General features: G+C 49.8%; 1 protein-coding gene and 1 non-coding gene across 12 annotated transcripts in view; one reads left to right on the top strand and one right to left on the bottom strand.

Moving 5' to 3' along the window:
- PTPRF (protein tyrosine phosphatase, receptor type, F) overlaps positions 1–9,603 on the top strand; it is a 53,315-nt gene extending 43,712 nt beyond the window's left edge. For 9 of the 11 annotated variants that reach the window (XM_008587644.1, XM_008587638.1, XM_008587647.1 and 6 more), the window contains 11 exons: positions 2,857–2,980; positions 3,131–3,306; positions 4,084–4,203; positions 4,497–4,651; positions 4,731–5,016; positions 5,117–5,295; positions 5,519–5,645; positions 5,878–6,003; positions 6,270–6,424; positions 6,530–6,665; positions 7,171–8,096. In XM_008587644.1, the coding sequence (XP_008585866.1) occupies positions 2,857–2,980; positions 3,131–3,306; positions 4,084–4,203; positions 4,497–4,651; positions 4,731–5,016; positions 5,117–5,295; positions 5,519–5,645; positions 5,878–6,003; positions 6,270–6,424; positions 6,530–6,665; positions 7,171–7,239 (1,653 nt within the window). In that variant the 3' untranslated portion in view covers positions 7,240–8,096. Of the gene's footprint in view, positions 1–2,856; positions 2,981–3,130; positions 3,307–4,083; positions 4,204–4,496; positions 4,652–4,730; positions 5,017–5,116; positions 5,296–5,518; positions 5,646–5,877; positions 6,004–6,269; positions 6,425–6,529; positions 6,666–7,170; positions 8,097–8,175 lie in introns of those variants that run through there. The other 2 variants (XR_551587.1, XM_008587640.1) reach the window with 2 other exon arrangements.
- Positions 9,604–14,436: 4,833 nt separating this feature from the next.
- TRNAI-GAU lies at positions 14,437–14,510 on the bottom strand. The gene has a single exon. It is a non-coding gene; the product is annotated as a tRNA-Ile (tRNA).
- Between the last annotated feature and the right edge of the window lie 1,031 nt (positions 14,511–15,541).

The raw sequence follows: 15,541 nt of genomic DNA, 5'->3' as shown, positions 1-15,541 counted from the left end.
ATTTTCAGACCCTTGCCCACATGCTAACAGAGGCAGACACAAGGTCACAGACACAGACCAAGAATAACAGCCCTAACAGCTGGCATCTTCAAGAGCTTGCTGTATCATCTCGTTCAGTCCCCCACAGCCTTATGAATGAGACTGTTATTCTCCTGTCTCACAGGTGAGGAAGTGGGGCTCAGCAAGGGGGTCTAGGTTTGCCCAAGATCAAACCTCTGATGAGTAGCAGAGCCTGCCTGACACCCTGTGCCCTGCACATGCATGTGCTCATGTGTGGACTTAGAATGGCACAGCTCATAAAAGATGGGCACTTGGGGCTCGAGGCTTGCTACTCAGGATGCACACATCCCCCTGCTTGGGTCCCTCCACATGCTCAGCTCGCTGTGACCTTGACTACTACCTGCTGGGGCTCAGACTACAGGATCTGAAGGCATCCGTTCCCAGCTGGTGGCAGCTCCACAAGCTGAGGGTCCCCAGGATGCCCAGCTTTGGTAGAGAAGGTGATAAAGGAGAGATCTGCCTTCTCTAGAAGCTCAGGTGGAGATGTCTTTCTTCCTTCTCCACCACTGTTTCCCCAGCATCTGACATCAATACATGAGTGATGGATAGGTGATTGGCTCTGCCCAGCCTGAGTTTGCTCCCCTTTCAAGCAGATGTCTACCCTCGGCTGTGTTTGAAGGCTGCATCTCAGGGTACCATGATTGCCTTTCCAAGGGCTATGGGCCAAGTAGATTACAAGGGATGTGGACCAGGTTTCTGAAGAGGAAATTGAGCTTGGCAGGCAATTGGGTAAACATGTCTGCTGCAAAGCAACTGTGCTCCCTCTACCTTAGAGCACCCACTGGGGCACTGCTTCGCAGTAGGCTGTGCTGTGGAGTGATGAAGTTCGTAAGCTGGGCTCCTGCCTTTGGTTCTCTGTCTCACTGGGAAGGCCTTCTGTGGTCTTCTGCCTGTACTCATCCGTATCGCATCCCACACTGGCCCATCCTTCCAGCGAGGCTCTGCCTCACTGTCTGGGCTCACAGTACCTCTGTCCACAGTAGGTACCCACTGGGGCACTGCTTCGCAGTAGGCTGTGCTGTGGAGTGATGAAGTTCGTAAGCTGGGTTCCTGCCTTTGGTTCTCTGTCTCACTGGGAAGGCCTTCTGTGGTCTTCTGCCTGTACTCATCCGTATCACATCCCACACTGGCCCATCCTTCCAGCGAGGCTCTGCCTCACTGTCTGGGCTCACAGTACCTCTGTCCACAGTAGGCCCCCATCCATTTTCCACCAACTTCTCTCTTCCCCCTGAGTTTTCCTTGCAAGAGCAAGAACATTTCCTCTTCTTCCAAGAGCCTTCTCTGGCCACCCAAGGCTGCTGTGGGTTCTCCCTGAGACAGTATCCCATAGCTCTGTTACCTTTTAACATGTAGTTAGTCATTCATCACACATTTGCCAGCATTTACCATGTGCTGGTCCCTGGGGATATGGAGGCAAATGCTCCCGGGGAGACCGGTCAGTGGAGAAGCACGTGCAGACAGATAATCAGCATTGAGCCCTGGTAATCAAATGACTGACACATGTGGAGAAGGTACACTGACTGCACTGAAACAGCCTGAGGGTTGGGTGGGCTGGGGGGTTCTCATGGATGCAGTGACACTATCCTCTGGAGAGGATGGAGGGTGGGCCAAAATATGCAGTGCGTTATGTGTTGTGCTGAAGACTTTGTATTATCTTCGTATGTAAAGTGAGGCTACTAATAGGACCTGTCTCATGAGAACTAGACAAGGGAATACATGCACAGTGCTTCCAGCAGTGCCAGGCACAGGCCTGAGTTCTCGCTAAGACTTGGCTATTATTGTTATTGCTATCTGAGGTGATGAAGAGCCATGGAAGGCTTTTTAGCAGAAAATTGATACTCAGATCTGCAGTTTAAAAGAATTGATCTGGCTGCAGGACAGAATGGACCGGGGTGGGCAAGAGGGAAGAGGCAGGGGTTGGGGTGGCCTAGCCGAGGGCAGTGGCAGCAGGTTGGAGAGCAGGGGTGGGGTGGGGGGTGCACTGGGACATGGTGACCAATGAGAGGGGCACGGAAGGTTTTTGAGGTTGGCCTGCAGGTTCTGGCCTGGGCTTCTGGGTGGATGGGTGATGGCGCCCTTCATTGAGGCAGAGTCCCAACAGCAGAGCCAGGTGTGCAGGGGACGCCAATGAACTTGGCTTTGGAAGAATTGAGATTGAAGGACCTGCGAGAGCTCCAGGTGGAGATGTCTGGGAGCCTGCTGGACTTTCAGGGGAGCTCTGGGCTGCAGCATACAGATGTAAGAGTCTCACAAGCAAATGTGGTCACTGGGAAAGGTTGTAGAGTGAGAGGAGGGCCTTGCAGGAACCCTGGGAAGCCCTGTGTTCTACCTACGGAAAGTGCAGGGGAAGGAGAAGAGACAAAAGGAACAGCCAGAGAGGTAGGAGAGCCGGGCAAGAAGTTGCCACAGGTGTCCAAAGCACTTGGAAGGTTCCAGTGCCACACAGGGGGCCACCACTGCCTTTCTGTCTGTACTTATTTCATCAGTTGGGTGCAGGGCTTGAGGGACCTTTTCCCTGCCCCCACCCCACCCCAGACCATTTCTCTTAGGCAAGGGGATTTGCTACCACGGTCAGAGGAGTCCTTAGTCCACCAGTGTCCTGATAGGTGATATGGCAGCCTCTGATCTCCATGGCTGGAAGAGGTGGTGTTAACCTTCACCAGCACCATGGGGTAGAGGAGCTGGCTGTGGCCTATGGTGCAAAGGCTGGCTGTCACCTCCAGCTGGAAGGCTGGGTCCCCTCAGGAAGTAGATAGTCCTTGGCTCTTACCCCATTCCTTCCTCCATTCCCTGCAGTCCATTGACCCTGGACAGCAGTTCACATGGGAGAATTCCAACCTGGAGGTGAACAAGCCCAAGAACCGCTATGCAAATGTCATTGCCTACGACCACTCTCGAGTCATCCTCACCTCCATCGATGGTGAGCCATCCCCTTGCTCTGTGTCCCCTTGCTGGCTGGGGTGACATTTCACCCCACAGAAGATGTCCTCAAGTCTCAGGTGCATTGAGGCATGGTGGGTGGGCTGGGGTCCCTGGGGCGATGCTCTCCCACATCCCTTCTTGTCCATAGGTGTCCCCGGGAGTGACTACATCAATGCCAACTACATCGATGGCTACCGCAAGCAGAATGCCTACATTGCCACACAGGGCCCGCTGCCTGAGACCATGGGTGATTTCTGGCGGATGGTGTGGGAACAGCGCACGGCCACTGTGGTCATGATGACGCGGCTGGAGGAGAAGTCCCGGGTGAGACTGTGCAGGGACTTGTCAAGAGGCAGGTGGGAAATACTCAACCACCAGATGACATTGGGAAGTTTTCTGTCCTCTTTCTGTCCTTATGGGAAGAAGTTTCTCAAGGGATTCCCCAAATGCTGTTGTGTTCCTGGGGCATTATCATGCTCTCTAGATTCTGGGTTGTTCTTGGGATATAGCATGTTTTCCAGATGCTACTGGTTTCCTAGGATGTTCATATATTTCACCAAATGCTGTCATTTTCTGGTGATGTTAATATGTTCTCCTGTTGCTGGCATGTTCCCGGGATATTCACATGTTCCCCAGATGCTGGAGTGCTCCTGGGGCATTAACACATCTCCTAAGTTAATTAGTAGAAAGAGCTGCTGTTATCTGCTTTTACACTGCAAAGCATTGACTGGAACGTAAAATTTACAGAGCTTGAAAATGGCACATAAACGTTATGGGTAAATTTGGCAGAAAATGTGCCTGGTGCGATCTGGTCTTGAATAAATAATTTTCAATTACGGCCCTCATTCCACCAGTAGGCCAGGGGTGGTGACGTAGTAGGATGAGGCTTGGTGAGGGTAGGGGGGACAGTGGATCTGAGAGCTTGGGGCAGGGGGGCCTTGCAGCCAGACAGGTGGGACCGTCTACCTATCTGAGCCTTTGGGTACCCTCTGGCATCATCACCCAGCTCTGACAGGTGGGACCGTCTACCTATCTGAGCCTTTGGGTACCCTCTGGCATCATCACCCAGCTCTGCACCCTGTCCTGCTTGTTCCTCTGCAGGTGAAATGTGATCAGTACTGGCCAGCCCGTGGCACTGAGACCTATGGCCTCATTCAGGTGACACTGCTGGACACAGTGGAGCTGGCCACATACACCGTGCGCACCTTCGCACTCCACAAGGTATGGCCCTGCCCTAGCACTTGTCCCCTTTAAGGACAGCGGCCTGAGTATGGTATACTGGGTGGGGATGGGGGGGACCGGGAGTCTGGGTGTTGGTCAGGGGCTCAGAGGTGTGTGAGTGTGGTATGGCAGCCTGTGCTAATGGGAGCCTGTGGGCTCCTTCAGGCTGCCTTGTGTGGCTTCTGACTCCCCTCAGGGAGTGGTGGGTCTGGCCACAGTGGCAGGTCATCCTGCCCTGAGTCTGTGGCAGGCAGCCTCCCAGTCACCCTGTCTACCCCCACGTCACTCCCCAGAGTGGCTCCAGTGAGAAGCGCGAGCTGCGTCAATTCCAATTCATGGCCTGGCCAGACCACGGAGTTCCCGAATACCCGACCCCCATCCTGGCCTTCCTACGACGGGTCAAGGCCTGCAACCCTCTTGATGCAGGGCCCATGGTGGTGCACTGCAGGTGAGAGGGTATAGTGCCACCAAAGGGGGTGGGGGAGAGGAGAAGGGCCTCTGCCCCAAGCTGAGCCCATGTCCTGCAGTGCTGGCGTGGGCCGCACGGGCTGCTTCATTGTTATCGATGCCATGCTGGAGCGTATGAAGCACGAAAAGACGGTTGACATCTATGGCCATGTGACGTGCATGCGATCGCAGAGGAACTACATGGTGCAGACAGAGGACCAATATGTGTTCATCCACGAGGCGCTGCTGGAAGCCGCCACGTGTGGACACACGGAGGTTCCTGCCCGCAACCTCTACGCCCACATCCAGAAGCTGGGCCAAGTGCCTCCTGGGGAGAGTGTGACCGCCATGGAGCTAGAGTTCAAGGTAGGGCTCAGATGGGCCTGCTTGGCTCCAGGGCCTGGACTGGGTCATGGGGATGACCCCCACAGTAATTCAGGCCTGACCCACCTCTCCCTCTAAATAGTTGTTGGCCAGCTCCAAGGCCCACACGTCCCGCTTCATCAGCGCCAACCTACCCTGCAACAAGTTCAAGAACCGCCTGGTGAATATCATGCCATATGAATTGACCCGTGTGTGTCTGCAGCCCATCCGTGGCGTGGAAGGCTCTGACTACATCAATGCCAGCTTCCTGGATGGCTACAGGTCAGTATGCATGTCACTGCCCCAGCATACCCTACTGGTGCCTAGGACTGCACCTGTCTGGCTGGGGGCAGCAGAGTAGGGCCAACCCAGAAGGGCTGGGTAGAGCAGTGAGGCCTTCCTAGAGGAGGGGGATCTGAGCAAGGCCCCAAGGGCCTAGGCGGTCTCAGAGGACACTCTGGGGGCAGCAGCACCTCCAGCATGTCCAGTCTTATGTCCACCCCAGACAGCAGAAGGCCTACATAGCTACACAGGGGCCTCTGGCAGAGAGCACCGAGGACTTCTGGCGCATGCTATGGGAGCACAATTCTACCATCATCGTCATGCTGACCAAGCTTCGGGAGATGGGCAGGGTGAGCCCACCCCTTCCCCCTAGGGCCCTCCATGTACCTGGGAGAACACCAGCCACCCTTGGGAGAGATGCCCCTTGTGATACTCTTTTCACACCCTATCCTCCCGTCAGCATAACCTCAGACCCACATTATCACCATGTGAGGCATCCTGTCCCAGAATCCTCTAAAGCCTGGCATTCCCCTCCCTAATTTCTCCACACCTGACCATGGGGGCTGGGCCCTCTGTCCACAGGAGAAATGCCACCAATACTGGCCAGCAGAGCGCTCTGCTCGCTACCAGTACTTTGTTGTTGATCCGATGGCTGAATACAACATGCCTCAGTATATCCTGCGTGAGTTCAAGGTCACAGATGCCCGGGTGAGTATTGGCAGGAGTGTGTGCCTGTTGGCACTCAAGCATGTCCGTAATACTGCCTGAGCACATGGGTGGCGGTCACTGCCTGCACGGTACCTGAGCGCAAGCTGCAGGGACTGAGGTGGGGTGTGAGCACAAATCCTGGGGTGGCCTCAGGTGTAACAGCTTCACAGGTGCATGCCTGTGTTATTGTACTACCCCAGCCTAGTCCAGAGGGTCTGAAGCCTAAGGCATAAAACCTAACCTTGTCCCCCACCCACCTTTCCTAGGATGGGCAGTCAAGGACAATCCGGCAATTCCAGTTCACAGACTGGCCAGAGCAGGGCGTGCCCAAGACGGGGGAGGGCTTCATTGACTTCATCGGGCAGGTGCACAAGACCAAGGAGCAGTTTGGGCAGGATGGGCCCATCACAGTACACTGCAGGTGAGGCTGTCCCCATGGAGGGTGGGGGCAGGTGGGGCCCTGAAGGGCTGCAGACCCGCTGCCTGAGGTGAGCAGGACTCCTGACCCAAGTGTGTCTCTGAGCAGTGCCGGTGTGGGCCGCACTGGGGTGTTCATCACTCTGAGCATTGTCTTGGAGCGTATGCGTTACGAGGGCGTGGTGGACATGTTCCAGACCGTGAAGACCTTGCGCACACAGCGTCCTGCCATGGTGCAGACAGAGGTATGCAGACCAGCGTGCAGGGATAGAGTCTCCCCAGTGGCCCTCCCCGCAACCCTAGGCAGCTGACTACAGGTCGATACACACAGGCACATGTGTTCATTTATGCTGCCAACATATAACATTGCCTGCTCTGCCTAAGGTGCTCAAGGAATAAATGAGTGAGATGTGTTTGTTCGTTCAGCAGCTCTGTACTGAGCTCCTGTAGTGTGTCTGGCAGCAGCCCTTATGGGGTGTACAGTGTAGGTGCAGATAAACATGACTGGGGTGGCAGGGGGAAGGCAGGTAAATGTAGGGTCCTGGGAGAGGGAAGGGAAAGAGATGAGCCTTCAGATGCTCTTTCAGGCTTCCCTGGATACTGCCTGGGGCAGCTGTCTGGATTCAGCACCTGCTCTTGGCAAGCAGGGGCTCTCTCTGTGGCCCATTGGCTGCAGTGTGAGCTCCCTCAGCAGAGTGGTGGGGGTATCCACTGGTGCTGCCCCCACTGACCAGCCCCATGTCCCAGCAGGACCAGTACCAGCTGTGCTACCGTGCAGCCCTGGAGTACCTCGGCAGCTTTGACCACTATGCAACGTAACCACTGCCCCCCCTCCTCCACCGCCCCCGCCGGGGGGCTCCGGAGGGGACCCAGCTCCTCTGAGCCATACCGACCATCGTCCAGCCCTCCTGCACGGATGCTGTTGCTGGCAGAGCACAGCCCCCACTGGGATCACAGCGTTTCAGGAACATTGCCACACCCATCAGAGAACCCAGACAGAACACCCCTGGGCAAGTGGGCGGATGGCAGGCAGGCGCTGTGGCCCCTCTCTGTCCACCAAGCCCACCTGGAGCCCGCTTCAAGCTCTCTGTTCCGCTGCTGCGTTTCTCATGCTTCTTGTCATGGGGTGGGGATGGGGGCATAGCCTCCTTTTTTATACATTAAGTGGGGTAGATTGAGGGATTCTAGCCTCTTCCCTCTGATTTTTCCTATGGCAAATCCTTAACTGTAGAATGGGCCACCTTGGGGGCTGGGGCTTCTTTTCTTTTCTGAGTTCACTTCAGATCCTTTTTTTGTATGACTTTTACTGCTGAAGGACAGACCATGCCTTCCTCAGTGGAGCTGGAGCTGCCACCAGCCTGAGCACAGGCTTGGCCGTGGGCCCCAGAGTGGGCACTGATCCGGCCACTCTTCCAGCCCTTCAAACAAGATCCTGTTTCAGCCAAATGCAGGGAAACAATTTTTTTTTGTTTTATTTTGTTCTTCCTTAGCCTTTTTTTAGGCCCTACAGACAGTGGTGGGTGGGGAGGAGATAGGAAACACTCATCCCCAGTTGCCTATTCCAGTGTGTGTCTAACATTCACAGCCCAGAACCACAGATGTGTCTGGGGGAGCCTGACAAGGCATTCCTCATCACCATAGTGTTTGCAAAGGTTAAAAAACAAAAACCCACAAAAATTAAAGAACAAACAAACAAACAAACAAAAAACCCAAGGAAAAGAGAGTTGTCTCCTCATCTCTGCTTAAAACCTGCAGGTCCACCAAGCCCACCTGGAGCCCGCTTCAAGCTCTCTGTTCCGCTGCTGCGTTTCTCATGCTTCTTGTCATGGGGTGGGGATGGGGGCATAGCCTCCTTTTTTATACATTAAGTGGGGTAGATTGAGGGATTCTAGCCTCTTCCCTCTGATTTTTCCTATGGCAAATCCTTAACTGTAGAATGGGCCACCTTGGGGGCTGGGGCTTCTTTTCTTTTCTGAGTTCACTTCAGATCCTTTTTTTGTATGACTTTTACTGCTGAAGGACAGACCATGCCTTCCTCAGTGGAGCTGGAGCTGCCACCAGCCTGAGCACAGGCTTGGCCGTGGGCCCCAGAGTGGGCACTGATCCGGCCACTCTTCCAGCCCTTCAAACAAGATCCTGTTTCAGCCAAATGCAGGGAAACAATTTTTTTTTGTTTTATTTTGTTCTTCCTTAGCCTTTTTTTAGGCCCTACAGACAGTGGTGGGTGGGGAGGAGATAGGAAACACTCATCCCCAGTTGCCTATTCCAGTGTGTGTCTAACATTCACAGCCCAGAACCACAGATGTGTCTGGGGGAGCCTGACAAGGCATTCCTCATCACCATAGTGTTTGCAAAGGTTAAAAAACAAAAACCCACAAAAATTAAAGAAAAAACAAACAAACAAACAAAAAACCCAAGGAAAAGAGAGTTGTCTCCTCATCTCTGCTTAAAACCTGCAGGAGAGGAGGCAACTCCATGTGCCTGGAGTTCCCCAGGGAGCTGCCAGGCTGACCCCTGGGCCCCAGCGCCTTGCTTTTGTCTCCAGCGTTGCGGTATGCCATGGTGTTTATAGGCTGTGGAATTGGGCCATATGGCCAAGGTGAATGGCATAGGTCAGGGTGTGTGTCATGCCCCGCGCACCTCAGGGCCAAGTAGGGGCGTGGCTGCCCTTTCAGGTCCAGGCCAGTGGGCCTGGTAGCACATGTCTGTCCTCAGAGCAGGGGCCAGATGATTTCCCTCCCTGGTTTGCAGCCATTTTCAAAGCCCCTGAGAATCACCCTTTTCCACTCTTAAGATGCCCTCATAAACCAATGTGGCAAGACTACTGGACTTCTATCAATGGTACTATAATCAGTCCTTATTATCTTGGCTTGCTGAGGGGCAGGGAGAGGGCCTCTTCCTCTGGGCAGCACTATCTAGATAGGTAAGTGGGGGCGGGGAAGGGTGCATAGCTGTTTTAGCTGAGGGACATGATCCAGACGTCCCCAAGTCTAGCTAGGCTCAGTCAAGATCAACAATCCAGGGTTGGTAATGTTGGATGAAACATTCATTTTTACCTTGTGGATGCTAGTGCTGTAGAGTTCACTGTTGTACACAGTCTGTTTTCTATTTGTTAAGAAAAACTACAGCATCATTGCATAATTCTTGATGGTAATAAATTTGAATAATCAGATTTCTTACAAACTGGGCCTCTGTCTCAGCTCTTTCTGGAACCAAAGAGTCCGGACTAAGTCATTAGCTAGGTGGGTTCTTGAGATTCCTTGCTCATGAGGAGACAGTGAGGCTGTTCTGAGTATTTGTGACAGGCGGGTTCCTGACATGGCTGCTCACAGAAAGGAGTAGTTACAGTGTGAAGACCCAGCCTCCAAGGGCCAGGCCTGAGCCCTGGGTGTGTGTGAAGAGTACCCCGGACTGGGGAATATTCCCTTTGCCTCTCCTCCCCTGTAGGGTGCTATGGATTGCCATGTCAGGGGGTACCAACACTCCCTGCTCTCTTCACCTCCTTCCTCTACTCCTCCCCTGTTGTAAGGAAAGGGATGGCCTGTGGCAATAGGGACTGTGACCAGATGAGAACTGGTTAGTGAGGACTGTAGTAACTCTTGCAATATGGAAAGCGACACCAAAAACAGTGTGGCCATCTGGCCCCCGGACACAGCAACATCCATTTGCTGAGGCTCTCCGTGGTGATCAGACGAGTCCTACCAGGTTGTCAAATTATCTCTCTTCACCTCCTTCCTCTACTCCTCCCCTGTTGTAAGGAAAGGGATGGCCTGTGGCAATAGGGACTGTGACCAGATGAGAACTGGTTAGTGAGGACTGTAGTAACTCTTGCAATATGGAAAGCGACACCAAAAACAGTGTGGCCATCTGGCCCCTGGACACAGCAACATCCATTTGCTGAGGCTCTCCGTGGTGATCAGACGAGTCCTACCAGGTTGTCAAATTATGGAACTTCTAGGGATACAGAGATGAAGGAGACCCAGGGTAAGTCGGGAAGAGACAAGTAAGCAGTCACCACACTGGAGAGTGTCATGACAGCCCAACAGAGTGCTGTGGGTGTACCTGACCCTGTGTTGGAGTCAGGGAAGGCTTCCTGGAGGAGGACACATAAGCTGGATTCTGAGTGTTTCATAGGGTGAGTGGTGGTTAATTTCAAAAGGTGGGAAAAGCATTTCCAATGGAGAGAACAACTTGCACAAAGGCTTGGAAGTATGAAACAGACCTGTATATATGAGAAACTCCAAGAGATGCAGTCTAACTAGAGCAGTGAGATGCTGGGCTAGAAAGGTGGACTGGACAGAGTCAGATCACACAGCCGATGGGACTGAGTTGATTGTAGAAGGATGCAGGTGCCCCAGACATGTGAAGTGCCTCTGTCTTTAACATCCTGGACACCTCCATCATTGGTGGCCTTTGCCACATTCCAGTGTTGGCAGCTGTTTTCTCAGGGCCCCACTGTGAGTGGCCAAGGCCTGGATCCTGGTCTCTTCTAGGAATCCCCAGCACCTAGCTCAGGCCTGGCATGTTTCTATTTGTTCAGAAAATGGACACAGGGCACCATCATTGCATGATTCTTGATGGTATGAAATTTGAACAATTATTTACTAAAAGAATGATCCATTAAACATTGTCAAGTGAGGATACATACCAGATTTTTACTTGAGGATCACCAGCATTCACAACTACCCCAGGCAGGCTCTGCGCTAAGTACAGACCCAATCACTAATCCTTAGGACTAGCCAACAGAACAGATCCTCTTCTCTCCACTTCACAAATGAGGAAACTGAGGCTTACCTGGATTCACTCATCAGAGATCACAGTGCAGGTAAGCTCCAGAGCTGGGACCCACATCCACTGATGTCTGCTCCAGAGTCCCTGCCCTTGCCATTGCCTGGTGGTAGTCTTACCCCTCCTTCCCTGTCACTCCATCCCTGCCTCCAAATCCACTCCTCCAGGCCCCCCATTGCAGTAGTTGGCACCCCATCCACCCAGTTTCCCACTCAAACACCTCTCCCCCTTACCCCCACATTCATCTGATCACTAGACGCTGCCCATTCGGCCTCCTCTCACACCTGTTCAATTGTCCACATTTCCACTGTTTCTGTCCCAGGCCTCCCTCTCTTGCCTAGACAGCTGCCATGCCTTCTACCTGGTCCACCAGCTCCCAGCCATCCCATCCTCAACACTGCAGCCAGAGTGATTCTTCCTCACAGGGCAAACCAAATCACTGTCCTGAGGACCCTGTCAAGCCCTCATGGTCAGCTATAGCTGTCATGGTTTTCCAGGCTCTGCAGTCTCATCTTTCCTTCTCCCCTCTCACCCCTGCCCTCCAGCTATGACAAAATCAATTCTTTACATTTCCTGCCTGCCTCACCGGTCTGTCTCAGCTCTAGACCTTCCCACAAGCTGTGCTTCTGGAACATCGTCCTGCCGCCCACCACATGGCTAACTCCTCATTTTTGAGGTTTAAACTGAAAATATTTCCTTCAGACGCCATCCTTAACTACCCTAAATGAGGTCAGGTGACCCTGCTATGCAAGTGATTTGAAGTATATGTCATGTAATCCCCATAGCGATGTATGAGGCAAGTCCTATTTTGCCCATTTTATCTGTGAGAAAATTTGGTTTCGTTTGCTTATGCAACAGATACTTAATGAGCATTTGCTATGGGGTAGTCAGCATTCTGGGTGCTCAAAATACATCAGTGAACTGAACAAGGACTAGGCATTTATTCTCATGTATCAGGAAACAGATGATGCATATGAAAAGTAATAAATGTATTGTTTGTTAGAAAGTGGCAAGTGCTATGGGATGGAGGGGGGAGTACGATAAGAAGGATCAGGCACTTGAGGGAAGGTTTGATTATAAATTAGGGTGGTCAGGGGAAGTCTCATTGAAAAGATGAGATTTGAGGAAAGACTTGAATCTGGTGAAGGATTTTGCCTAAACATCTTTGAGATGAGCATCCAAGCAGAGGGAGCAGCTGGAGCAAAGGCCTTGGGTTGGAAGGTGCTCAATGTGGTGAGGCTGATATGGCCATGACACCCCAAGTAAGGGGCAAGAGTAGTAGAGCATGAGGTCAGAGAGGAAATATGGCCAGCTTCTTCACCATCGGGAAGACTTTGGCAGACATCCAGGTGTGGTGAGAAGTAGCCAGACTGTGATTATATGTTGAAGGCAGAGCTGATAGGATTTGCTGATGCACTAGATGAGAAAAACAGGAATCAAGGCTGACCCCACAGTTTTGGCCTGAGCAACCAGAAGGATAGTTACCATTTATTGAGATGAGTTAAGTAACCTCCTCAAAGGTCCCAACCAGAATTCAGCAGAGTTGGTATCACTCCCAGGTCTGCTTGACCTTGACACCAGGGCTTTTTCCACCCTGCTGCCTGCCTCAAACTAGACATAGAGTTGGATTCTTTAAGAAAAAAATATTTGGAAGGAAATACACCAAAAGGGTTGTAAGGATGGGTAAGATTTTTCTTTGTGATTTTTCAAATTTTCCATAAAGAGTTAATATTATTTATGAACAAGGAAAAAAAAAACTTTCAAAATTGTACAATTAATCCTTATTTTTAAAAGCAACAACAAAAACCTTCTGAATAGGATAGAGGTGTAAAACAAAGTCCCCTTCTCTTCCTGCCTCCCAGCTCCCTGGAGGGAGTCACTATTAACAGTTTAGTATATATCCTTCTGGGCATTTCCTATGAATATGTAAACATGCATATCAACTCTAATTTTTTATATAACTAGAATCATATTATTCATATCTCTCTGCAAGCTGCCCTTTTCATTAAATACATCATGGACTTCTTCCCATGTCGGGAGCTCATTTTCTTAACTGCTACATACTCTTCTGTTATGGATGTACCATAATTTTTTAAATGGGTATCAGTATAGCTTTTCATTACAGAAGAAATGGATGCATATGATAAAATAGATAAAAGTAATTCAGTCTTGAGGGGTACATAATAAAAGATAAGCTTTCCTCCCTCCTTTCATTCCCTGGAGTTTCTGATTTTAATTCTTCCAATGGGAAACATATGCCTTTGGTAGATAGTGTCTGTTGACTCCTTGGCTATAAAATTGTGGGATTTCGTCAACTTACGTGACCTCTCACCTCTACCTCCTGATTTTGTTAGATATGTTATTATTTTTAATTCTTCTGGAGCTCATTTCATTATTTTAAACAGTATATTTAAACAGTTTATTGATTTATCACCTTTAGGCAGTATCTGTTGATTACCCTCAATGGAAAGTGACAAAATTAGCTCACTTTCCTTGATTCCCCCTTCTCCTTCCTTCAGCTACCATTTTTTATTTCACATTGTCAAGGTTTATATTACTTTCTGTTCTGTTAATATAGTTAAGTCATTCTAAAAATCCAAAACCAGTAAACATTTTAATTATATGTTTATGCAAAATCTTTCAAGCATTAATTTCAAACAAGTTCTCTTCTGATTTTTCCTTTATCTCCTTCACTTCTGGATCGTACTCACCCGCGCACTGTTGCTCGTACAGCATGTTAGTCTTCCTTGGATTCTTTTTCACTTTGGTGGAATAGACCCCTCACGTGATTTTTTCACATAGGATTATAAACTGTCTGATGCTGGCATGTCTGAAAATATCTTTTGCACTCATACCCAATTTTAACTTTGGTCTGGGCTTCTTTATACAAGAGAATATTCCCCAGATACTTTTAAAGATATTGTTTCTAGTTCTGTATTAACCAGTTGCTGAAAGAGGAGGGTTGTATGGCAACAAATTACCCTGATATTTGCCCCGTGTCCCACTTTGATTTTTCAGTTGTAGATCCTGAGCTTAAAACCTGTTCAGGCCTCTACTGGAAAGAACAACCCTTGCCTCTGATATCTTATGTCCATCAATCTGATTCCATCTGCTTTCAGGATTCTTATTTTCAAAAATATTTTTGGTGTATGGTTATTTGAATGTCTACACTGTTTTGTTTTATTAATTTTTTCTTATTTTCTTTATTTATTTATTTAACTTTGCCTCTGGCCAGTACAAGGATTGAACTGTGGACCTTGGTGTTATCAGCACCATGCTCTAACCAACTGAGCTAACTGGCCAACCTTACATTGTTTTGTTTTGATTTTTTCCCAGATAATTACTTGTTGTATCACCTTTTTCCCTGCACTGATTTGTAGTGCCACCTTTTTAGTCACATATGAGTTGTTTTATATACAGAGTCTACTTCTGGGCCATTTAGTCTGTTTCATTCATCTGTCTCTCTAGTCTAAGCCAAAACTACCCATTTAACTTTTGGAGCTTTGTTTTATTACCTGATGTAGCTAGTCCCCTATTACTTTTTTTATTTTTCCAAAATTAATTAGTGTTATTCCCCTGTTTTTGTTCCAAATGGACATTGACACTGGATTCTTTTTGGAAAATTCCCATCCCTCAATTTTGATTGCAGATTTTTATTTTACCTCAATAAAATTGATACTGCATTTGAAAAATATACATGTGTTAACATAAAAGAAAGAAAAACTAGTTGGAATCTATACGAAGCTTCAAATTCGTGATAAAAAATAAGTTATCTTATAGCACCAAGGTCAAGGGTTTGGATCCCTATAGCGACCAACCGCCGAAAAATAAGTTGTGCTCATGCAGCCCTGCTGAAAGGGAAGAAACACAGATGTGTGCAGCCATTCCAGTCTCTAGAGCACTAGTTGGAATCTATACGAAGCTTCAAATTCGTGATAAAAAATAAGTTATCTTATAGCACCGAGGTCAAGGGTTTGGATCCCTGTAGCGACCAACCGCCGAAAAATAAGTTGTGCTCATGCAGCCCTGCTGAAAGGGAAGAAACACAGATGTGTGCAGCCATTCCAGTCTCTAGAGTGGGAGCTTGTAATTCAAGGATGCTTGTGACTTCTCAGTAGTCCCCCAGTGAGGACAGACTGGCCCTTTAGACTCCTCATGCTCTTGTCCCTACTGGTCTTTCTAATCCTAGACATGTGACCCTTCTCTCCTTAAACCCTTTACACCAGGCTTGTCTAAATACTTGTGGTTTCTTAAGCATGCCATGCTAAACATTTGTAACAATCAAAGGGTTAAATCCCTAATAGATATAGCTTCTTTCAAATCAGTAAGAACA

This window comes from Galeopterus variegatus, unplaced genomic scaffold (genome assembly GCF_000696425.1).
Source record: "Galeopterus variegatus unplaced genomic scaffold, G_variegatus-3.0.2 Scaffold4471, whole genome shotgun sequence".
Lineage (NCBI taxonomy): Eukaryota > Metazoa > Chordata > Mammalia > Dermoptera > Cynocephalidae > Galeopterus > Galeopterus variegatus.
This window is presented reverse-complemented; position numbering and strand designations above follow the sequence as displayed.